The following is a 24,868-nucleotide window of genomic DNA, read 5'->3' on the forward strand; positions in this document are numbered from 1 at the left end:
GAATCCAGTCCATTAAAAAGAATCATTTATATTTCATTTTAAAGTCTGCTATGTAAGAATGCTGAGAGGCCATACACTCAGAAGTCAGGTCCCTTATTCAGGTAGTGTTCAATTACATCTGTATGTATGGCAATCTAATCTTCATAGCGTATTTTTATCTTTTTGAAGTGTCTGCTTATATTTTATTCCATCACAGTTGGCTTGAACAGTACACAACATGTGGGAAGGATGGATGCTATTCTGTCTGTGTTCTTTGCAATGGTTCCTGTGAGAAAATCTCTGCATTATCCACTGGATATCACAAATAATCATAATAAATAATGCTCATCTCAGCTTTGTTCATCCCATTCCAAATATTGTATCCCTTAAGGACGGATGTGTGCTTCCAGTTACACCTGGTCAGCGTCAGTTGTATTACAGATACATTCCATCCTAGCTGTAGATGAATGTTAATTGTAGTGGGTCCGAAGAACCCCAGTTTACTCCTCGTTGATATCCCTAGATATATTTTAAATGCTCACTGAATGAGGCAAAGGCAGGAAAACTGGCATGTGGTTATGTAAACAGAGATGTGATTCTTATGATCTTTGCATACAGTGTCTTCATCTGTGTCTGTGAGCTATGCCCTTGGTAGCATCATGAGCAATGCAGGGGGGGATAGTCATGTGCAAGATCTGCTGGATTTCACTGCTGTTAGAGGGCAAAAAGATGCCACAAAATATCTCCATTTCATTTGGACTATGTCTTTACCATATGTGAAACGAGATGCTAGCCAGTATCTCCAGATTAAATTCTCAGTTTGGCATCAGAAAAAAGTTCTCAAATGGTGTATAATATGCATATATAAAGAAGGTAGGATAAGATTAATTATGAATTAGTAAGAAACAGTAAACAATATTTTACATGCTAGTAATGAAATCTGGTAATAGTATTTATATACAAGAATGCCAAATTATGTTTCAAAATAAAATATTTCCATAGGAATACACTAATTAATACAGATTATTTCTATATCAAAGTAGATTTTTAACACTGTGTTTCTATAGCCTTAAAACCAAACTAAAACAACAACAAAACCCAAATAAAAGAAACTACACACACAAAAAAACCACACACCAACTTCAATAACTTTTTTGTAGTAGAACAATTGTGGAATTATCTTGGAAAATTTTTTAAATTCCCCAGTATGACTGATTTTTTTTTAATTATTTTGAAAGCAGTAAGCAAAACATCTACTTCAGAACAGTAACCACGATCAGCCATAACTGAACAGGACATAATCAGCCTAAAGTAGCAAAGTTCCAGAAAATCCCAAAATGAGAAGACATTCAAAATAATTAGAGCTATCACTATGTTGGTCTGGTATAACTTTAATAAAAACAGCTTATTATTTTTCATTTCTCATTAAAGTTATGAAATTATGTTTTTCTCTGCATCCACAGTGACAGTGAAGACAAAAATATTTTCCTTTCATTGCTATCAGACATGTTGAATGATTTAAAAATTCTTGTAAATACCCATAAAACAGATCTTTGTCATACAGATTATATTCTGAATCAAACTATTTTGAGTTTTAGAGTAATATGGTTAAGTGATGCAGCAATAAAATCAATACGAACTACTATTTGAATTACTCTGACTATAATGATTCCCCGTTTTGCTAGAAGTCTTGCTTAAGTACTTAGGCCAAATTGAGCTTTGAAATCAGTGCTTTAGGATTGGGTTTTTTATTATTTTACATTAAAGTCAAGGTCAAATATAGTTTAATACAACTCTGTGGCATTTTTCAGTAGGTTGATGCCCTATTTCGTCTTGCCAGTTTAAAAGGCAAGAGTGGGAAGTCTGTTATAGCACATTTACTGAACAGTGGATGAAATTCCTTCATTGTGTTCTCCATTTTCCTCCCTTTTTGTATGTTTGTCTTCTTTTTTTAACTCAGTAGAGTTCTTGTAGAAGGAATGAGAAGAGATGAAATCATTTTGCATGTGTCTTCCACTTGGGGTTTCTCCAAAGGTGATAATACCTAACTTGGGATGATTAAATTTGTGTATTACCCTGTAACTTATGTTATCAACTTACTGTGCTGTAACTCAGTGCTGTGGTAGATGTGGCAAGATGGTGTAGTTGTCAAGTGGTTGCTTGGCCACAGCAACACTGATTTAAGTAGATCAAATGAAGAAGATTAAAACCACTCTGCTTAGAGCAGGGTGGGTTGGATTAGACAGTCTGCAGAGTTCCCTTCCAGCCTCATCTGTGCAGTGAACTGGGTATAATGCAATTCAGGCATCCATGTCATCTAATTTATTTGTGGATATTTCAGTTGGAATTATATTAATTTTGTAATTTTTTATACACTACAGTATATTTCAAAGAACAAGCATGAGGAGCATGCTTTTTGAAATTCAGAATGCCTTGTTTTCCCCTGTGGTTCACTTAACTCGGCTATTGAATCAATATGAATCATGTGTGAATAGGACCATCCTTATTTGATAGTCTTTAACATCCAGTCTGCAGAAATGAAAATGACAATGGAAAAACACATCTCTGAAGTTTCTGCAGAGATTTTTGTCAGGCAAAGAGGAACTTTAGCGAGGACTGCCAGGTTTTAGTTATTTTAAAAATTAATTGTCTGGAAGATGCCTCTGAATGTGCATTATTTTTCAGAGCTGAGCAATATGAGGAAATTGAAGAAGTTATGCAATGTGTGGTAGAACTAGCATGTTTCAAAAAACAGTCATATGTTCCGCATCAAGACTTTTTAAAAGTAGTAGAGTAAAACCAATAGATATGAATAATATAGACTTGAAACTCATTTTTGCAACCTTATGCTTTGATTTTTTAAAGTATATTAAGCTGCTTTCAAAGGAAAAAAGGTTTCATAAGGTCATAGTACAAAAATGTGTAACATACAAGTCAGTTCATGTCAAATAGTCTAATATGTTTCTCTGATTTTTTTCATGGAAGTCTAATTATCAGTGTATAGAATTTGTGAAACTAAACTGTTAAAATTTGTGGTTGTAGTTGAAGTCTCCTTTATGTCCAGGACAGATACTTTCTCAAAATTTTCCCATAGCTTATTAAGTGACCTATTGTAACAAAGTAAGTTTTGTCATTTAAAAATTAAAAGATCAAACAAATTTGCCTATTGCTGAAAGTGTTTTCTATGTCAAAAGTTGTCTGTGTAAATATCATTAATATGTAAATATTATTTGAGTGTTTCCTGCATATCTTTTCTTCCTGCCCCTGTATTCCCTATCTCAGTACCACTTCTATTTTTCCCTCATGTACGCACATTTTCCGTGTTTTTTCTTTCATGTGTTTTTCTCCACCAATACCGATCTCCTTTTCCCCCTCTCTCAGATGCACTGCTGCTGGTGAAGAGAATAATCTCATAAGAAATACCCTGCTGAGACAAACCAATGGTCCATATCACCCAGCAGTCAGTCTCTGACAGTGGCAATAGAATATGTCGTTTAGGGAGAGTAATAAGTTAGATCATCACCTGCAGTCCATTCCCTTTCTAATCTCCCATCATCCACCGTCACTGGATTGGAGATGTCAGAGTGTATCCTTAGCCAGTCCTTTCAGAATCCATTTATCAATAATGTACATGTATTTTTCTAATGCCTTTTTGAACCTGCTGATACTGTCAGCCTTCACAAGCTCCTATGGTAGCAAGTTTCAGAAGTTCATTACCTGTTGTGTAAAGAAGTTTTGTTTTGTTTTGTTTTGTTCTCTGTTTTAAAATAATCTTTTGTTTGTTTTGAGTGGCTCTGTTGTTTGCTGAAAAACAGTTCCACATTTACCTCACCCACTCTCTCGACTATGTAAATCTCAGTTATATTCTCCCACAGCCTTTTCTTCTCCAAACCAAAGTTGCAGCACTTTTGGTCTTTTATGATAAGGCTTGTGTCCGTCACCTTAAGCATTATGTGCCTTCCCTGTATCAGCTCTGACTTGACTGCTTCTACAGATGCGGAGAACAGAGCTGCATACAGTAGTCCAGTAATGGGCTCACAGAGGTTTTATTATAGCAGCAAATTTATGCCCTCTCTATTATTCTTTATATTCTTCCTGGTAATGTCCAATACTACTTGGCTTTTTGGGTTGCTGCTGCACATTAAACCAAAGACTTCAGAGGAATGCCAACCATGCCCACAAAATCATTTTCCTGAGTTGTAAATGCTAGTTCCAAATTCATCATTGTATAAGCCTTGTTAAGATCTGTTTTTTTTTTTCTCTAGATGCCTTATCTTACATCTATCCTCACTGAAGCTCATTTGTCACCTTCTTGCCCACTTATTCAGGCTAATGAGGTCTTTCAGGAGTTGGTTACCATTGGTGCTGAATTTCACTATCCAAAGGAGCTTACTATCAGCTATGAACTTGGAGATGTCAGTGTTCACTATCATTTATATAGTAGATAATTAAAGATGAAGAATAATGTTGTTCCAAGCACTCATCCACGGAGTACCCTACTTTTGGATTTTCCTCATGGTAAAAATACATTAAAATCTGTCCTTAGTTTTCTGTTATCTAACCAGCTCTCAGACCACAAAAAAAGCTTTTCTTCAGTTCTATGACAACATCATTTCTTTAATAATATTGCTATGGAATGTTATGGAAGGCTTTTGGAAAACTTACATATATTCATATCCCCTTTATTTATATGCATGCTGATAGCTTCATAGAATTAGAGAAAACTAGTTAGACAGGATTTCCCATTGTAGAAACTCTGCTGGCTTCTGCCATGATCTTTACCCACGTGCTGAGTCCTTATTTTACCATCTTGCCAGGGGCAGCAGTCAGCCTTCCCAGTCCACAGCTCCAGAGTCCGTTTTGCATATGGCCTTTTCCATACAACTCTTTCTAGCTTCACGCAGAGTAAAAGAACTATCTGTGGGTATCGTTATCTAATTAAAACATAAGTAGTTTTTGGAATATCCTGCGAACATGCTCAGAAGTCCTGGTTCCTAATGTAGGTTAAGAGCTAAATGGAATCCCACGGCTTGCAACTGAAATTTTGGAAAGTTTTAGCTAAGCTGGTATTTTTATAAAAAATAGTAATTTGAAAAATGAAAATGTAGCCAACAAAAACCTTAACCCTCCTGGATAATTTTCTTAGGTTGGAAGCCTACTGATATCTTGTCCTCTTTTGATCATTTCTGAGCAGGGAGCAGTCCTACCAATCAGAGATTCCAGGCATGGAAACCTACAAAGGAGGGATGTCATGGTCTTAATAGCAATATAATGCATGGCAGTTCATCTTTATGAGCATGTGTTTTCACAACCGCAACCTTGGTGAAAGCTGTAATCATTGGCATTTTTTTATTTCCTGCATAACTAAGTAAGAGGTTATACAGGTTTCTGTCAACACTTCATCCTCTAGTCAGTAAACCAGTCAATTATTTGCTTCAGTGAGACTTCTGAATGTGGCGTGTTGATCACAATTTGGAAGCAGATTCTACATACTTTGATTGTAACAAGTAGACATCTTCTCAAAAATTGTGAACTTAAATAATTTTTGCTGTCAGATATTACACAAAACAGAGTATCTGTAAAATATTAGTAGAAAAGTTAAAAATTTTAACTTTGTGCAAATTAACAGTAACAGTTTTGACTATAAACCCTGTTACTTGACACATTTTAAAACTGAGTTTAGTGCTGTATTTTCTGAAGCTATTTAGAGAATATAAAGATCACTGTGAAAAAATGGTATCTTTACAGTCTAGTATAAACTACCATAGAACAAAAGTTAAGAAAAAACTCATACTGAAAAATCGCATTATTCACCATGTGAACAATTATACTGGATATTACGTATTATTACCAGTGTGATTTCCGTTGTTCAGCTAATGAAATATATCATGGTATCTTCTGCAGGAAGAGATTATTTTTGTGTTCTGTACAGCATAGTAAAATGTTAATTGGTAGAATACTGGCAAGCTCAAATAATCAATTTCCTGTATTCATTTAGGTAAACTGGTTGTGTAAAGATCACTTTAATGATACATCCATGCAATTCACCATAAGAATATCTGCTTAAAATGATTTAAAACAGAATTTAAAAGGAATAACAAAGCTGAACAAAGACATATGCTGCATTTTTAGCTGCATTTGTAATTGTTCTGTTTCAAATAAATTGTTTCACTTATTGCACATAAACTTTATGTTCTAGGGAGCACAGACTGCCTCTAGAGACAGCATGCCAAGAAAGGAGACAGAAAAGAAAGCTGGAGAATGTGGAGAAAAGCAGTCCTGGCTCCATCTGCTGTCTGCTTTTTTCCTCCTTTTTTTTTTTTTTTAATTTTTTATTTTTTTTGGGGGGGGGGGCACCTTTCTTAGGGTATTTGGGATAGGTAGGTCCTACATTTCTTTGAATAATTTCTTTGAAATAATTTCTTTCTGGTGTTTTAGAGTATTTTTTTTTTCTGCTTTTGTCCTCTATTGAGATAGTTTAATTTTGGGAAAAATATCTACTTTGTTTTGCTTTTTCTGCTTACCATTGATAGTTTTGATCTATACTGTTCACACTGGACACAACTCAGGTTAAGTAGGAGCATAATTCTTTTTGTCACCCTACGATCAAGTTAATTTTGTGGCCTTCCCTTCTCCATCTGTTTTAGTAAATGCTGTAAGGAAGCCCAGGCCTAGTTCTGTTGTTACTCATTCTTACATGTATGCTCACACTAGCTTTATCAGTGTGTACTTGAAAAATCTACTTCAAGTGCTAGCTTTTCATGTTGACTTTTCTCACAGCCCTCGAAAACAGAAGGGTTGTTGGACCAAAGGAGAAGAGTCTGGGGATCTGATGTGTTACAGCTTGTCCCTATTTTTCTGTTGAATAGGCCTGATCTTCAGAATTACTTCTGACACTGCTCTAATTTGTGCCAAAATCTCAATCATAAAGACACCTTTTTCTGTTTTAACTGTGTTCATTATAGCTTGCATCTCCTTCAAAACTGGTTTTGTCCTTTATTGGGAGTCCTAATAAATATAAATATTTTACTTGACAATTGTTATTTACTTGGATATTCAGCAGACTTCAACATTTTTTTTATTATTATTCTGCAAATATTATTCTGCAGAATTTTGCATTCACAAGAACTTCCCAGTTGGAATAGTGTAAATACTCAAATTTAGAAAATGACTGCAAAATATTATAGAAATAACACTTTTGAGTCAATCCTAGAGTTCAAGAATTTTGACTGAATTATGATCCTGAAAAGATGTACATCACTGTGCTTCTGAAATATAGTTCTGTCTCAATAACAGGACCCAATTAAAATTTCCGGATGAAAAGGCTGACTGTAGATTTACTGAAAATACTAAGGGGATGCTAAATGCATAAGGCAAGAATGCAAATAAGTCTTGACAAATACTGATCTTTGCATTCTTAGATCTAAAAAATAGTACTGAAAGCTCCAGTCATAGCTAAACATCAGAAAAACTTCCTGTGACTGGAACTGCTAGAAATTTGGATGTTATTACAGAGATTATTTCTAAAATTTATTAATTAAAAATATAATTGATGAAACATGGTGCTTTTTGTATAAGGAAGAACATTTATTCACAACAATACATAAATCTCACATATAATAGAGAATTACTAGTGCAGTTAGGCCAACCATTCAGCACGCTAGAAAATACTACAGTTCATAATTCCTCACTTTGGTGACACGAGAGGTAAAATCATTTTTATAGTATGTAAGTCTAGTTCCAGCTTAGATGTCAGGACAAACAAACAAACAAACAATCAACAACAAAACCCAACCCAACAAACAAACAAACACAACTAAATTTGAGTAATCCTACCACTTGGGAAGACGAGATGGTTTAAAAAACAAAACAAAACAAAACAAAACAAAAAAAGAACAACACAAAGCAAAACAAACCAGAAACAGAGTTGTGGACATCTTTGATAAATGTCTACGTTAACATAAAAAGTGAGTTACTTTTCTACATCTTACTGACAGCATATGTTTCTGGATTTTTGCAGTCTAGAAACTAATAAATAGATATTATTTTAAAAGAAGGCACCCGTTATCAGCAATAATTAAGGTATGAGGTGATTAAGTTTTCTTTTAAGGAAGAGGTTATTTGCTGAAAAACATTCCCTTTCGTTGTTCCCAAACTACTTTTGAATATCAGTTCAATTGTTTCAGCTGTAATGGAAAATTGGAGTGATACAGCTGTAGAAATCATCAGCTGCTTTTTACTCAACAGGTCTGCAATTAAGGAGTTCCTTTTGTTGAAGCTGTTCCAGAGGGACTGCTGAATACTTCAGCAGGCAGTTCATGAACAAGATAATTTCAAGGAAGAAAAAAAAAAATCTTTAAATGTTAAATTTCATTCAATACAAAGTACTTCCTCTTCAATCCCAACCATGTACTAAAAAAGAGTCAATCCTAGAGTTAAATATCATATTATATGAAATATTGTAAAACATCGCTGTTATTATTAATATTATTAAATATATTATTTGTTAGCCAATTTTATGTAAGCAGTCTCACACACAAAATGAATTACAGTTCATTTTTATGTGTATTTGTGTGTGTAGTTATTTTCAATTTGTTTGTTATGTTAGTGTTCTCCCTTATCAGATTCTTCCTCATAAAAATTAGGTAGGTCATATTGGTCATAACTTCCAGGTTAAGATAACTTAAAATATTCTTTGAGGCAGTTTTCAAACTCAAGGATGTGTTGCAGCATGCTCTGTTCATTTATTCCCCAAGTTATCTCTGGAAGAATTAGAATTAAAAGCATAGTATTATAAATGAAGATTAAGAAAGGGTAAGTGCTTCAGTTGCTCATTTTGAGAACATCTTCTCTGGTGTCTTTGTTCTTTAAATTGATATTAAGGATTTTTACTTCATAGACTCAATTCAGTTTGTTGGTTTATTGGATCTCTTCCTCTGGACATGTCCTGTTTCTGCTGAAGCTGTTGTTGAGGCTGAGGTGATTTGTAACAGTGTTTTAAAAGCATATTATATGTCTCTTTTTTCAGTTTACAGTTTGGCTGCCTTGCTTATTGAGGTTATCTTGCAATGTACCATATGAGCAATATATACAGGTTATATATTGACATATACTTCACAATCAACTTTGTTATAATAAAATAATTTAAAATATTACTGATTAGAGTGTCTCTAGAAATAGGCATAAGTGAAATTCACCTCTGTATTCAAAACACTGTATCTTTTAAAATACTTTTCTTGAAAAATATTGCAATTAATACAACGTATAGCAAAATATGGATTCTTTTCCTATACATGAAATATAACACATACGTGCTGTTATCTGTGGTTACAGTTCAATCACTTTGCTCATTTGCTCTGTTTCAGACGGTTCGCCATGGTTTTCCTTATCTACCCACTGCCTTAGCTTTTGACCCAGTTCAGAAAATTCTGGCAATTGGAACAAGAACAGGAGCCATACGAATGTATCCTTTCTCATTCAAAAATTTCACCATTTCTATGTGTTTGTAATACAGTGATGTGAATCATCTTCTGCAAGCACTCAGGTAAGGTTAAAGTCTCTGTTGTTACGTTCTACTTCATTTTGCTTTACTAGATGGATGGGAAAAGGATGTGCTGTTGAAGAATTAACATTAGGTCCTTATGGTGTCCAAAGAAAAAATTTTGATTGGATTTTTGGTTTATGGTTTGGGCATATATTGGTTGATATAAAGCAGAATTACTTCTTGGTTTTTTACCATGTAAAGTAGACTCTTTTCAGTATGTAAAGGTAGACTACAAAGTGGTAACGAGCAAGTTGTGAATATTGTGCTAGCAATAAATAAATTAGTTGTTGCAATGCACCTAGTCAAGTGTAGACATCTTCACTACGTATGAAATATTGTTTAGACTCTTCCAAATGAATGGTGGAAAATAAGTGATTTTAAGGCAGAATTCATCCCTTCCTGAAAGAGAAGGTAAAACACTCTAAAAGTACCTATTTCTCTTCATTTATTATAAAAGCACATAAGTACCAGCATTTAATGTATTTTTTTTATACAATAGGAATTTTGAGTTAGAAGTCTACACAGAATAAATTGAATATAAATACAATAAAAAACTGAAAACTTTGATTTAAAAAAAATCTGAGGATATTTAAATGTGATGTATTTCAAAATGTTTCTCTGCATAATTTTCCCAGTTTGTCAGGGTTCACATGTGTTCCAATTTGGTGAAAATACATATAAAGTAAGGAACAAAAAAAGAAGAAAGAACATTACAGGAAGATTTAAAAGTTACAGGATATGAAAGCAATAAATGAATATTTTTACAACCTTCTTGTAGCTAAATAAATTCTTGGTTTAAAGTGGGGACAGTGCTGTATAAAATACCAATCTAATATTTTCTGGTTCTTTTGCTGTCATTGTTCCCAAGGTAACTATAAACCTAATGAACCCAGAGGCAGATTACAAAGTAAAGAAAAATCTCCTCCTGGAGAAGCAGTCTGTGCTTCACATAACATGACTAAAACTTTGTTTCCTCCATTTTTGGGTGCACTTGTTCTGAACAGTTGCATTTTCACAAGCCTTATTTTCTATTTGATCCAGAACTTTTCATAAGACTTAACATCTAGTTATGCAACAAGCTTTGCTTTGGTAGTTCTACTCTTAGTATTTACCTATACGATGAAAATTGAATATATTCTGGTTGGTTACAAAGAGGAAAATCCCCTTGAATTTGTGCACTTCTAGGAAAGTGCAAGGCTAGTGGTCATGCTTTCCTCCTTTGGGAGGTGTGCAAGGTTAGGAAGCTGGAGCTTTCTCTCCAGAAACTTCATTGATATCTTGTGTGTGTGGGTGTACCAGGAATTTCAGGGGTAATGTAGATGTGGGAAGAAGACCTTGCAGAAGGCTGACTCACGAGCCCACCTCTTCTTTCCATCTCAGCAACCTGGCTTTTGTAGGAGTAGTGCTGTTACTGACTAGGCATCCTATACCTTTACAAATCCCTCCTTTAAGAAAAATGCAAGTATAGAACCTGAATTAATACCAGTTTGTGTAGAATTAAGTTAAACCTGCATGTCCTCTGCCACAGGTGTGGAAAATTAGCTATATCCCCAACCTTAAGTAAAACTCTATGGTTATATTCTATGTTAATGGACTGTAAAGGGAGAGAGGAAGAAGGGAGAGGAGTATTTTTCAAAGCACCCTTCCCTTTAATATCTCTTCTCCAGTTTTGCTAGCAAACCCCTACCTCATTGAGGAAAATTTCCTACCAGTTCTAGCATCTGAATCAAACAAAAGCATCAAGATTACCAGGGAATTTGATTTTTTTCTTTTTTAAAGACATACCATATCATAACATGAATTCTTTTCAGCTTAGACACACAGGTCCTGGTTTGCTTAATTGAGCATTGAGTTAATGGAAGCTGTGCTTTGAAGACAGAGGGTACCATGAAAGGAATTACTTATTTATTCATTTTAGCTAGGTTTCTCCACTTGGCTCTCAAAGATTCACAGAACGTGTTACATAAAAAGCCTAGTTGTGGACTAATAACTTTGCATTTGTACACAGGGCTGGATAGTAATCAGTGAAACAAGGCCTGGAACCACACATGGAACATCACTCATTTAAGCCAGTGTTGCTACAACCGTTTATAATTGTTGAAATTGGGTAATAAAATCCAAGTCAAGATGTAACAGATTTAGTATTACATCTGAAAATACAATTCATAATGGAATATTTTGATCAAACTGAAAAAGTATAGGTTTTAATGACTGTCTTCCACAGCATCCTGTAAAAATACTTTTTAACAGAGCTGCACAACAGAAAGAGAGTTTGGTCCACACGCACAATGTGTTTGATTGATGCTTCTAAACAGCACTGTGGATGGAGTGGAAGGACAGACTATTTGGCTACCATCAGAGAAATGCACCCAATTCCTTATTTGTTTATTTATTGGTAGCATGAAAAGCACCTAGTTTGGATCAGACTCTGTTGTGCTGGGCAACACAATGGCATAGCAAGACAGAATTTATGTTTAGTATTAGTGTAATGACAGCGAACAAGTTTTCCTGTGGCCAGTGTAAGTCACATAATGGTATTGTTGCTTTCCTGTCTCTCTGAAGGATTCAAAAAGTGTTGGTATTTCTATTGGTCACAAGGTAACAGGTCTCAAAAGACAAGCATATCCTAAAAAAATGAAGCATGTACCTCTGTGTTTTGAATTAATGTTTAGCATCACACCTTCAGGTGATCATTTCAAATGATCCAGCAGCAGGACCAAAACGGACTATGCCAAATTGGTCTGAAATAGAGTATATTATTCATAAGTTGCCATTAGAGTACAGAGATAAATGAGAGTTCATTTTTGTATGAGAGTCCATTTGTCTTCTAGATTTCTTTTCAGGCTGCTTTAGGTGCAACTGCTATAACTTCTATAGCAGTGGGAATTGCTGCTGCTATGCTCTAGTGAGCATAGCAGTCTCTGTGGGATTCTCAAGGAACTTCAAACAACAAACAATGTAGGTTTTACCTACAGTGATGACTGCTGGATACTGGATCTTCATAGGGACAGCTATTCTCCAACCACAGAATGAGAGTGTACTGCAAATCACCAATGAAAGATTATCTTCCTATTACCAACACAAATTAACAAAAGCTGCAAAAAAAGGGCAAAAAGCCCACTCTTGAAACAATCGCTATGCCATCTGGTTGTTCTTTGTCTTGAACACAGCAAATTTTATTTCCCCTCTGAGGATTGTTTTCCTCTTTGAAGCTTGTTCTGAGCTCCCGTACCTTTGATCATTGCTCAGATCATTGCTTGATACCACTCTACCTGGACTTTAAGCAAACACATTCAGAAGAAGGGGGTCTACGAAATTCAGTTCCTTTCCTTATTGTCTCCATATCCTTCTTTAGTTCCAATCTGGAGAACCTTCTGACATTGCACACAAAGTAACGAAGTGTGCAGCCTTCTGGTTACTATCAGAGAAGGTTCCATATCACCATTCAAGAAATTAAAAGACTCAGTCAGATTTAAGTAACTTCCTCAGTTCAGAGGAAATGGGGGAGTCTGGGGGTTTGTCACATTCTTGATCTGAATAAATAGATTAAAATCAGTGTTGTTAGCAGTTATTCCAGTATCAGGTCTGACAAAGTGGTGTGTTTTTCTCAGTTTTCGGGATGCATATTTCTATGTTGTCATTTATTCAGCTCACAAACGCTTGTTAAAATTAATTATAGGTGCTTTCTGGAGTCACCAAGTCCTTTCCTTTGGACTTTTTCTACCACATCAAGGATGTGCTTGGTCAGTAAAGCCATCTAGTTCAAACATACGAAATAGAACATCTACATATTTTTGTATTGAGCTGATGATTATTTGGTGGTCAGCTGCTGTAAGAAATTCCAAAAGAGACTCTTCTATAGCTGTTATCATCTCTGCATATTAAGAAATAAGGGAAAGTTTGTCTTAAATCCCCTGAAAAAAAAACCCAGCTTACTCTGTCCAGAGTGGCCTTCACACCACCGAAAGCTTATCCATCATCAGACAGGCTTAAATTAGTGATATGTCTCTGGGCATGTTTTAGTGTTGTCTATTGTTGTCGTTAATATGTATTCTTTAGACTTATGGGATTCTTTTTTTTCATGGATGCAGGTTATGGGGCATGCAAATAATCATCTCATTGTTGTGTGTGCGAAAAAGTAAGCCACCCACAACACGTGCAAGACCTCTAATAGATGTAACATCTTGCTGTATTCCAGTGTTATCAGACAATATAGTAGCCATTTCATACATAAGCAAAGAAGATTATTCTGACTCACTAGCACAAAAAAGTGCAGGTGTTGCTCTGCCCCCAGCTTTTGCTTAGCTACACAGTACTGACATTTTCCTTGGTCTCACTGTGGTGCTCATCAGATATTTTCATAAACCATCCAAGTCACTATCCTGGCAAAATACTAGTTCTTTCTTGCTGCGTTACTTTTTTGCCAGATTAGTGAACTGAATTGTCTGTTGCTAATCAGAATGATGCATAAGGAAACTGGAAGGAGTGCACTGTTGGGACTGGATGGAAAGGGAGATAGAGGAGAAATAGAAATTTGGCAGTAAGGAACAGGTTGTAAGCTTGACTTGTCTGACTATGTGAAATTGCAACACGGAAATCCAGCTATGGCAGAATGTGATTGTGAATGAAATTTGGTACAAAAGGTAGAAATAGCCTATCAGTTTTGAGTGATATGGAAGATAGCCTATGTTTTGCTTATGTTTAAAAGATCTTCATGTGAAGCCATTTTCAAATAACAGAAATTCTACAGGCTCTGCTGAAGAAAGATTCTGCTTTTGGAACATGTTTGGAATCATTTTTCTGGCCTGTTTATGTGTTTCTTCCCATGCTTTGGTAGCAAGGGTGATTTTTGAACAACAAACACAGGACAGCAATACTTAATAGGAACAAACAAAAACAAAACAAAACATGCCTTCAAGATGGCCAAAAAGGCCAACAGCATCCTGGCTCGTATCAGAAACAGTGTGGCCAGCAGGACTAGAGGAGTGACGGTCCTCCTGTACTAGGAGCTGGTGAGGCCCTGCCTTGAATCCTGTGTTCAGTTTTGGGCCCCTCACTACAGGAAAGACATTGAGGAGCTGGAGAGAGTTCAGAGAAGGGCAATGAAGCTGGTGAGGGGTCTGGAGCACAAGTCTGATGAGGAGCAGCTGAGGGAACTGGGGCTGTTCAGCCTGGAAAAAAGGAGGCTGAGGGGAGACCTTATCACCCTCTACAACTACCTGAAAGGAGGTGTTGGTCTCTTTTTCCAATAACAAGTGATAGGACAAGAGGAAATGGCCTCAAGTTGCACCAGAGGAGGTTTAGATTGGATATTAGGAAAAAATTCTTCACAGGAAGGGTTGTCAGGCAGTGGAACAGGCTGCCCAGGGAAGTGGCTGAGCACCACCCCTGAAGGTGTTTATTATATAATATGTGTAGAGGTAGCACTTAGGGACATAGTTTAGTGGTAGACTTGGTAGTGATAAGTTAACAGTGGGACTCAATGATCTTGAGGGTCTTTTCCAACCTAAATGATTCTGTGATTTTGTAAGATTATCTATTTTCTTCTGTGAGACAGCCAATAATAATACATTTGATTCCAGAGTTACTATCCTCAGTAAAGTGAAAGGTAAAACTTAAACCTAAGATAGCCCTATTGAATAGCATGGGTCCTCAGCAGCTGATGTATGCAGAGAGACTGTATTACCAAGAGCTAAAACTGAGGCTGTTTGTGTGCTCTAGAAAAAAATCAGGCAAAGTAAACAAATAGCATTAATTAAATCATTGCCTGCAGATTTCTGAGGAGGCATGGAATTTTACAATAGTTAAAGTGTTTGACATCAGGTTGCATGTACTTTGAAAGAAAGAAGATAATATAACTTGAGGTTTTGGTCTGTAAGAAGGTTGGTATAACATCCAAATATAATGTGTGACAGATTTACTCTCCTTGGAACTGCTGCTTCTAAATCTAAACAAGGTTTAAGTAGATCTTTATCCTTAAAATAAACTAACTGTGTTCTATGCTGTTTACGTGATTTATTGGGCAGATGGAATGGGGGAAGCACAGACAAGATCATAAAACCAAAGTTCTGTTATTTGACTTGGAAGAATCATTGATGCATTTCACCCTTAGCTAATTGTGGAATATATTTTGGATTTTTCCAGAGCGCTTGAGTGATCCAGGAACACAAATCTCACTGAGAGTCAGTACTCCTAATATAAGTTCTTTTAAAAATGCCCCTGGGAGTCAACAGATACATAAATGTAATTTTTATGTGTGTAGATACCTAAATATGTTATTACAGAAATTATTTTATTGTTAATCTACAAGAAAAAAAAACATAAAAGCTATAAAAATAATCAAATTCACCTGTATGATTAAATCTGACAGAACCAGAGTTTGTGGAATTTTATATCTATACTGCTGTTACTATGTATCTGGTTATGTGTGCAGTCATATATGTGTTCATATTAGGTCTCTGCATATATGCATAAATTTGGGGCCATTGGTCTCACAAGCCTTTTTCATGCATTTTAAGTAGGCAGGTTATGTATGTTACAGTTACATGTACTGAGCTTTCTTCACTTTCAATTGATGTTTATCCAGGAGGTAAAAATGGAATCTGACATCTGCAAGCAAATCTACTAAGAAAAAATAGATGTTCATATATTTGGAGATGCATATGAGAATGGCATACAGGTGGATGGATCTGGCAGCATTTTAATTGGACCTGATGACTGTACTGGTGGTCACTGTCTGAAAAAAAAAAAAAGCTTTCTGGAAGTTTGTTTCAAGAATTTCATTGAGTTTAAGAAAAAAATCCCACCTTACTGTGATATTGAAAAGATGATTAGTGCTTATAGTCAACCATTTTAAAGAAATGATGTGTCCTAATTAGACTGTGTGAGCTTTAAAGCTTTCCCTACCCTTTTTTCTTCAAAACCTTCTGTCATCAACACAAGTGTTGTCATGCAAGGGAAATAATGCATGGCAATTTTCCCTCCTTTCCAGTCTGCTAATTATCTTTTTTAGACAAATATCCATTACCTAAATTTGGCAAACATCCTTAAAACATAGAAATTTACAGCCATGCTGCATAATTAGTTGTTTGTTTTGACCCTTTTCTCTTCCTTTTATCTAGTGCATACTTTCATGGGAGAGAGAAATGGTACTTCTCCCAATAACTTCTTTTTGTGTTGTGAGAAGAGACCTATGTCTGTCTAGCTACAGGCACTCATTCAATTAAAATTCTTGATGATTTCTTGAAGTTAAGTGCCTTTCTTTCACATATGTTCTTTATGGAGGGAGGCCATGCACTAAAGGTAGCTGTGAAGGATTGAATGCGTGTTATGAGGTAAAAAGACTACGGTGACTGTGAATAATTGTCTCTGCTTGGGGAATACCAATACAGAAGACCTCTGGAAGTTTCTGGAACCAAAGACGTCCAGTTGTGAGGATCTTCTGCAGCAAGGAACATGTACCATGTGTTGGTGGTTCAGTATGAAATGGTATAGACACAGTTGGACACTATTTCAACCAAAAGCTTAGGTGTAGGACAAATGTGTAATTTTTCCTGAAGTCTGAAAATGGAGAGATGGAGAAAACAGAAACTATGACCTCATTCAGGAGAGGAGGAGGGAAAGTTTTCCTTGAAGAGCTTCTTTTCCCTCATCTGGTTTCTTTGATGAGGTTCTTTTCTCTCATCCATGACCAGTTCCGTCCCTCTTTCCCTAGCTTTTCCCTAGCTGTTTCCCAGTTTTGCTCCAATTCTCATAGTCCTTACTTTACTCTTCTTCAGCCCTGATCTGTCTTGTGGCAGCAAACAAGCAATATTTTTTCAATCTCCACCTTTCTCCTGACCTGTGCAAAGCAGCCTCCACATTACATTTTTCTAAGGAAACTTTTCAAGTCAAGAACCAAGGTGTTTCCCAAGTGCTTCAGATGTAGCATTCAAAGCCCCACAAGTACAGGGGGAAGAATCATAAAAGAGCATCACTGGAGAAACCAAGCTTGTCCAAAAGAGATTGCAGATTAAGAGCTATCAGAAAGTGAATAGCTGATGCAGCCAGATCTTATGGGGCATCAAAGAATGTAAGTATAGCATCAATCTCCTCATTCAGAGTGACTGCAGAGAGAGGAAATTACCTAGAAATTTTGGGAGTCTATTCCTTTTTAGTGTTAGTGTGAAGGAGGTCAAAGGTAGTTTTGAAATTTGTATGTAGATGTTGTCACCACAGAAGAACATTTCTACCAACCCACTCAATCCCCTTTTGGAAACAATAAGTTCATAGCCCTTCTCAATAAGCTTGCAAAGCAGCACATACATGAGTACTATCCTCAGTGCCAGGATTGTTTGCAGAATGTGGGAGGTAGTGCTTCAAAAAGAGCTGGTCCTTCCTATTCCTGTCTGAATAGAAAGGCTACCCTAAGTCCTTGCAGAGGTTTTATAAGGGACAGCAGACACCTGTGATGTGTAGAGGATTAGAAACATTAACCTCCAGTCTCTTACATAACCCCCTGCGCTCAGATGAGCACATTTGACTTCACGCCTACGTGTCCTAGGCCAGTCAAACCAGAAATGCGCTCCATCATTGTCAAGGCATATTCTTATCACCCAGCAGCATGGAGATTATGCGGCATCAGTTCTGGTGTAGGCAAGCATCTAAACAATGTTAAAGATCCTGTCTCTGATGGTAAATAAGTCAGTATTCTTCATCAGCTCCTAGGCCAGACTTAGGTAAGGTGCCAACAACATGACTTCTGGTGAAGCCTATTAATAAACTTATAAGTCCACAATGATGGGTTGTCCCATCCCAACAGATAAGATGAGTGATGAGTTAACTCTGAATGCAACACGTGCCCTGGCTCAACAGATGATACCAGGTGTGAGTTAACTCTGGGTTAATTCTGCATGGCAAAGTGAAGTGAATGGCAGAGAATCACTCCAGGGGTCCAATTCAATTATGAGTTTTACTAAAAGTATGTGTTGGAATACTAGTTACAGAGAATAGTGTCTTGGCAAAAGTATTTTATGATATCACAGAACTTATCAATACTTTAACAGCAGGAGTCCTTCTACAAGCAATGTATTGGCAACCATTAGTAGCTATAATACGAAACTTAACAAGAATCCAACAGCAGACCTTAAGATAATGTTACTCTTATATGTTCAAAAGGGAAAGGGAGAGAGTGGTAGAGAGAGAGAAGGAAAACTAAGGTATAAGAGAGAGAGAAAGAGAGTAAGATATCACAGAAGGAGAGACAAAGAAATAGGGATATAGAAAAAAAAAAGGAGAAGGACAGAGCAGAGAGAAAGGAAGAAAGAAAGGGTGAGGGATCCAGCTACTCTTATGGCTCTGCAGCATGGATGACAAGACTTGTATGGTGATGTATGGCCTCAGTCCTGTGGTGAGGGTGCTGGGGTTTGTAGTTCAGGAGCGCAGCATTCTCCGGTGTCTGGTCCAGTTACCGCAGCGAGGCTGGTGGGCTGAAGGTCCTGAGGGTGGTGGATTCCCTACCTGTGCCAAGCTGGGCATATCAGGAGATGGGGCTATGTGCCCTCCAGCACATCCTTCACCTCCGGTATTGGTCAGCCAGCCTGATCTGTGGCTTGTTAGCTTGTTGTTAATATGTAAATCACAGTTCCCCCTATACTGAATGTGTCATCTCCTGTGGCTGGATGAACTAGTTTCACCACAATGTTTTTAGCCATGATTCTTATCAATACACAATATGGGCTTCCAAGGTTTGCATAGCATGAGGTGGTAGTTCATGCGGTTTAGGTAATTATAGCAACCCTGAGTCATGCATTAGATGGAAGTGTGGATTGCATTAACTGTCTCCCCCTTCTTAGTTTGGGAACCCACAGAAATCAAAGACTTGGATGATTTTGATGGTATCACCTGCTATCACGTTTGAAGTAAGATAGTTTGAAGGATGATATCTGAGGCAATCAATCACCACTGGTGTACTTACTCTTTGCAAACTGATTAGTAACTAAAAGGTAAAAGTTGGAGTTGCAACTCTACAGGGTGATTGGTGCTCTTGCAAACAGGCATGGACTTCCAAAACTACATGAAAGGATAGTGAAGTCATGGTACTAGCTTACAGCAGAGGGGTTCTGCAATTCTGCTCCACATCTGAAAGTTTTGCATCAACTGCTGATCATTTCACGTCCAGGGGATAATGCTGTCCAACAAAACCAAGCTTGTTTCTGGAACCACAAGCTCCAGTCAACCATACATGAAACAATTATAGTGTCAAGGACTCCCAAAAATCATTCTGCCTATCTTCTTTCACATAAAAGGAGGTTCAGGAGGATGGGCTCGTTAAAATATACTTCCACCATAGCTTCTGCACATGCAGGATTAAATTGCCTTCCTCTTCTGAAGCACATCACGGAGTATATAATCCAAACATACTGGGGAGGTAGGCCATGAAGCAGGTACCATTGTGCTGCTCAGAAATGGTACATGCAGGAGCCAGAAAATTAGAAATAAGAAAGACCTTATCTGGTCAGTGGTGGCATGTGCAATCTCATGGGCAATGAAGTGCTTATGTCATCTGTGAGAGAGACACTAAAGGCAAGTGTGGTATCCCTAGATACCCTTTAAACAAATAAGCAAAGTTTTGTGGGGTAAGTCCCTCTTAAACTAATGTTCAATCCAGATGTCAAATTTGAATGAAAACCTCTGAAACAAATTAACTGAAAATGTGAGAAGCCTTGGCTCTTATTATAATGTAAATATAACCTATGTTATACCTATATAACGCCTGGACACGTTCCTGTGAAGCCTCATCTAGGTGTTCCTGCTCCGGCAGGGGGATTGGACTAGTGATCTTTCGAGGTCCCTTCCAATCACTAGCATTCTGTGATTCTATGATTCTATGATTCCTGGAGATTTCTTGTGGAAGGTGCCAAGAATGATGCAAGATACTGAGTCTTATCTACCCATTTTCAATTAAGACCCACTTTATCAGCATAAATGTTTTTCCTAGGGAGATATGTACATTTTAAGTTGCTAAATAAATATTATGCTCTGGCCACTGAGTAAACAGCCAATATTGGTATCACATTCCATAATGTCATATACAGGTGCTAGATTTTTCAGTCACCTCTAAAAGTAATGGAAGAAACTCTGAAACAAAATCAGACAGGAAGCATGCCTTCAGTGTGAGATATCAGGAAGGCAGCTTCAGTAGTCTGGGAAAGCAACTTTATTTGTGAAGCACATGGTTAGATTTATCTTTTCATTTGATGTTTTTGCGAACTTCATTATGTCTCTTTTAATGGGTTTAGGTTCATCAGAGGTGATAATATGATGAGAGAAATAACTAAAAATAAGAAGATAACCAACAATGACCTGCAGAAAGTTACTCTCTTCGCAAGGTGAATCTTTATTGGTTAGTCAGTGCTGACTAAAACTTAACCAGCAGAAGGTAATAGAAGTGTATAGCCACAGCAACTGGAGTCATATGGCAAAAGACACATGTGCTTCTGCTGAAGAATGTACCTTTCAAATATTTGCTCCAGCCCCACAGCGTAAGGGAATGCAGATTATATCTGTGCCTGGCTTCTGAATGATACTGTGGTATTACTACGATGTACTTGGTACCTCTTCTGATTTTCTGCTGATATGCAAAGATTAGCACAATAAAACTATCCATAATAACTACTTTACAGACTAATAAACAAAGTACACATTTTTTAAAGACTGGTCTGTCTGCCATTGTGCTAACATTGTACTAAAACACTTGTAAGCCAAAGCCAATGCTTAGCAAGCCAGCTGTCAGGGATGCTGGGTTTTGATAAGAAAGGAGTCTTTTCCTTTATATTCTGTCCTTCTTACTCTATGAATGTTTGCTTTGTAGGCACGCTGCATTTGGTATTACATCACAGATTTTGCAATTACCTTGTCCTTCCTAGGTTGTTTCTTGTGGTGGGTTGACCCAGCCAGCAGCTAAGCAACACACAGCCACTCACTCATTCAGTCCCCCCAGCAGGATAGGGGAGAGAATTGGAAAAGCAAAAGTGAGAAAACTCATGAGTTCAGGTAGAGACAGTTTAATAAGTAAAGCAAAGCTCTGCCTACCGGCAAAGCAAGTAAGGGATTCATTCACTACTTCCCATCACCATGCAGATGTCCAGCCACTTCCTGGAAAGCAGGGAGGGCCTCCGCATGTGGAACCACTAGTTACCTGGGAAGACAAATGTCATATCCACAAACATCCCTGCTTCCTCCTCCTTTCCCTGAGCATTGTGCTGAGCATGATGTCATATGGTATGGAATATCCCTTTGGTCACTTTGGGCCAGCTGTCTTGACTCTGTCCCCCTGACCCCCCCAAACTCTTGTGTACCCCAGCCTTCTCACTGCATGGGCAGAGTGGGTAAAATAGAACAACTCAGTGCTATGCAGGCACTGCTCTACAACAGCAAAACCTCTGGTGTGTTACCAACACTGTTTTAGTCACGTATCCAAAACACTACACCATACAGGCTGCCATAAAGAAAATTAGCTCCATCTCAGCCAGACTCAGTACACTTCTCAAAAACTCTACAGTACTGAACAGTTGTGGTTTTCAGACAATGATGACTGGAAATCTAGCGATCTTAAAGCACTTTAATTGTAAAACTACTAGTTGAGCAGAAGTAGGATTTCACAATCTTCTCTCTAATTATTGATACTAACTGCTGGGATTTTTTCATTTTACTAAATAGATTTTAGCAAGTTCAAAATTAGCTGTAAAAATGCTCACAGATAACGTAAGAAGGAAATATTGGAATTTGATTGTTTTGTACTATGGTTGATTTCTGTTGGTTTGGTTGGTTGGTTGTTGTTGTCATTGCTCCAAGAAAGGTGAAGCCTTAAACACCCATTACACTGCTAGATTTCAAGCAGCTACAGCATGTGCGTTTTAAATGCCAAGCCTTTTAGAGGAGTCTGAGTTTCTATTTTGTTATTTAGCTATATTTCATCCAATGCAAAATTGTATGACATTTCATTTACAATTATGTGGTCCGATCTGAGACATACTAATTTCAAATGCACTATGGTTTTATTTGAAAATAATTGATGTGATGTATGGTAGAAGTATACTAACATTTGAGTAGATTCGTGTAGTAGGCATGCACATGAATAACTTCACTCAGCTATATAGTCTTTTGGAAGCCTATGATTAGAACTTACAACCTAATTTTAAAAAATAATTATCTCTAATTGTCATGGGTTGTATTGTTCTGTTTTTTCCTTATTATTTGCACCATGTAATTTCACAGGTTTAAATAATTTATTTATTTCAGATGTGGATAGATGTTTGCCCCAGTTCCTGTTAGATTATAACAGAAGTGCTTGCTTTTTCTCAGCAGTTTTATGAATATTAATTCGTAGACATTGAGAGATTTCACTTTACAATAAATGCTTAGAGCTAAGGAGTGGCTAATACAACAATACGTTATCTATCAAGGAACTTGATTGAAAATATTTGATTTGGTTAGGGGAAGTATCCTATATTCCTTCTACAGATGTCATACATGCTAATCAGTAGATTATTTGCATAGCTTTAATGCAATTCATTTTATTCTAGTAGCCAAATTCATGGTAGGGACATCATTATGAAACTCAAGATTGCAGTCTCTTAACTTTGAATTTGGCCATTTTTAAACAGAAAATTAACTAATTGCCAGAGTGAGAAGTGTTTAGGTGCCATTCATGAAACTAAGCAAGCAGGGTAATGTTTGTTTCCCTGTAGTGTATTGATAAGAGGCTATTGAAGATAAGAGTAATTTCATGGTGATGCAGAGAAGAGATTATTTGCCTATGTCTTATTCCACTGTGGAAGGTAACCTAACCACCAGTACATAAATTTGGCATAAGTAGCAATGTCTTTCTTTCCTGGTTTTTGAGAATTATCCAACAGGTATGAATTGAGTCGCTAAACTTCTAATAAATTATAAGGTGTACATGTCACCATTTTTTCCACAATATTTTCAAGCCAAAATGATTTGACAAATTCACCATTCTTTCATATTTTCATTTTATTCTTTTCTTCCTTGTCCTCTGTCAGGCTTGAGCAATTTCTCATGTCACTTATTCATTAGGACTGCAGAACACTTTCTCTGCATTATGCTAATGTTACAGAGTGTTTGTTTGTTCTCTGATTTCAGTTTAGCGAGGGTTGTTTGTCCTCTCTTTCAAGGTGTGAGAGATTTTGTTTATTTACTCCTTGAAGGAACCAAGTCATCCAATTTCCGTGTGAGATAGTTTTGTTAAGAAATCATGTGCGCACTTGAGAGATATGAGCATACACTCTTAGAGATACATCTGCTTACATGGAGAACCTAAAAAGTTAAGGGAGAGAATTTTCTAAAACCACTGTATGGAGATAACAGCACATGGAAGCCTTAAGACCTGACCAAGTATATTGCTTTACTCACAAGAACATGCTCATTGATGTCTGTAATATCAAAAACCACACCGCAGTGCCTAAGCAAGATTCAAGTGTAATTCAAGCATCTGAAACTGAAGCTGAAATTCCCAACAACTCTGCACAGTTTTCTAGCCTGGGAAATGCCTCTTCAGATGCTTTAAGTGTTGTTTGTGTAGATACCCACAAATGCTTTATTTTTAAGAGGGTCAAGTAGCTCAGCATCTGTCTCATGATAGAGTACTAATATGATTAATCAACTAGACACTTCTCCAGCAACCTCTGCTAAAGGATTAAGATCTGGCAAACCTTCTCAAAGCAAGCGTACAAGATCAGAGTGAACATAAAATACAGTGGTAGATGCTACATCTAAGAGTTTGTGCTCCTTCTGTATCCACTGACTTGTATTGTGGATGTACTGACTTGAGATGTGAGAGTTCAGTTTTCTCAGCAAAAACTTTAAACCTACGCATCTCATTACACACAACATTTTTACTACCAGACCATATACCCCTGTGAGGTGCTTTTCACCTTAGTGTTCCACTTTGCAGGAAAAGCAAGCAAAACCGTGTCTTTCTAGGTTAATGATTTAGTCACATAATTTAAAGTAGGAATCTTGCATGCCAAACTGCGCTTAAGCTCTGCTTATGAATTTTATTATGAACAGTGAATAGATGCAGTAATTATAACATCTAAAGTTATTTTTATTTTTATAGATCATGTTGTCTTAGCAAGACAGATTCAATATTCGATTCATAATAGCGTCATGTGTTTGTTTCACACAAGTGTTTTATAAAATAATGCTTTACACTGGAATATCAAATGGTACCAGATACATCAGGTAATTTCAAAGTAGCTCTTAAATTCAGAGCTGCCTGTCTGGGCTCACAGCTCTTGTCTTTAGTTAATGTATTTATTTCATATTAACAGATCAATGGAT

The 24,868-nt window shown here is 36.8% G+C and overlaps 1 protein-coding gene across 11 annotated transcripts in view; it reads left to right on the forward strand.

The window, feature by feature from the left end:
* The window catches only part of STXBP5L (syntaxin binding protein 5L), a 201,006-nt gene that overhangs the window by 9,380 nt on the left and 166,758 nt on the right, over positions 1 to 24,868 (forward strand). For all 11 annotated transcript variants that reach the window (XM_065077508.1, XM_065077491.1, XM_065077554.1 and 8 more), the window contains exon 2: positions 9,345 to 9,442. In XM_065077508.1, the coding sequence (XP_064933580.1) occupies positions 9,345 to 9,442 (98 nt within the window). The remainder of the gene's footprint in view (positions 1 to 9,344; positions 9,443 to 24,868) is intronic.

Source organism: Columba livia, chromosome 1, assembly GCF_036013475.1.
Source record: "Columba livia isolate bColLiv1 breed racing homer chromosome 1, bColLiv1.pat.W.v2, whole genome shotgun sequence".
Classification (NCBI taxonomy): domain Eukaryota; kingdom Metazoa; phylum Chordata; class Aves; order Columbiformes; family Columbidae; genus Columba; species Columba livia.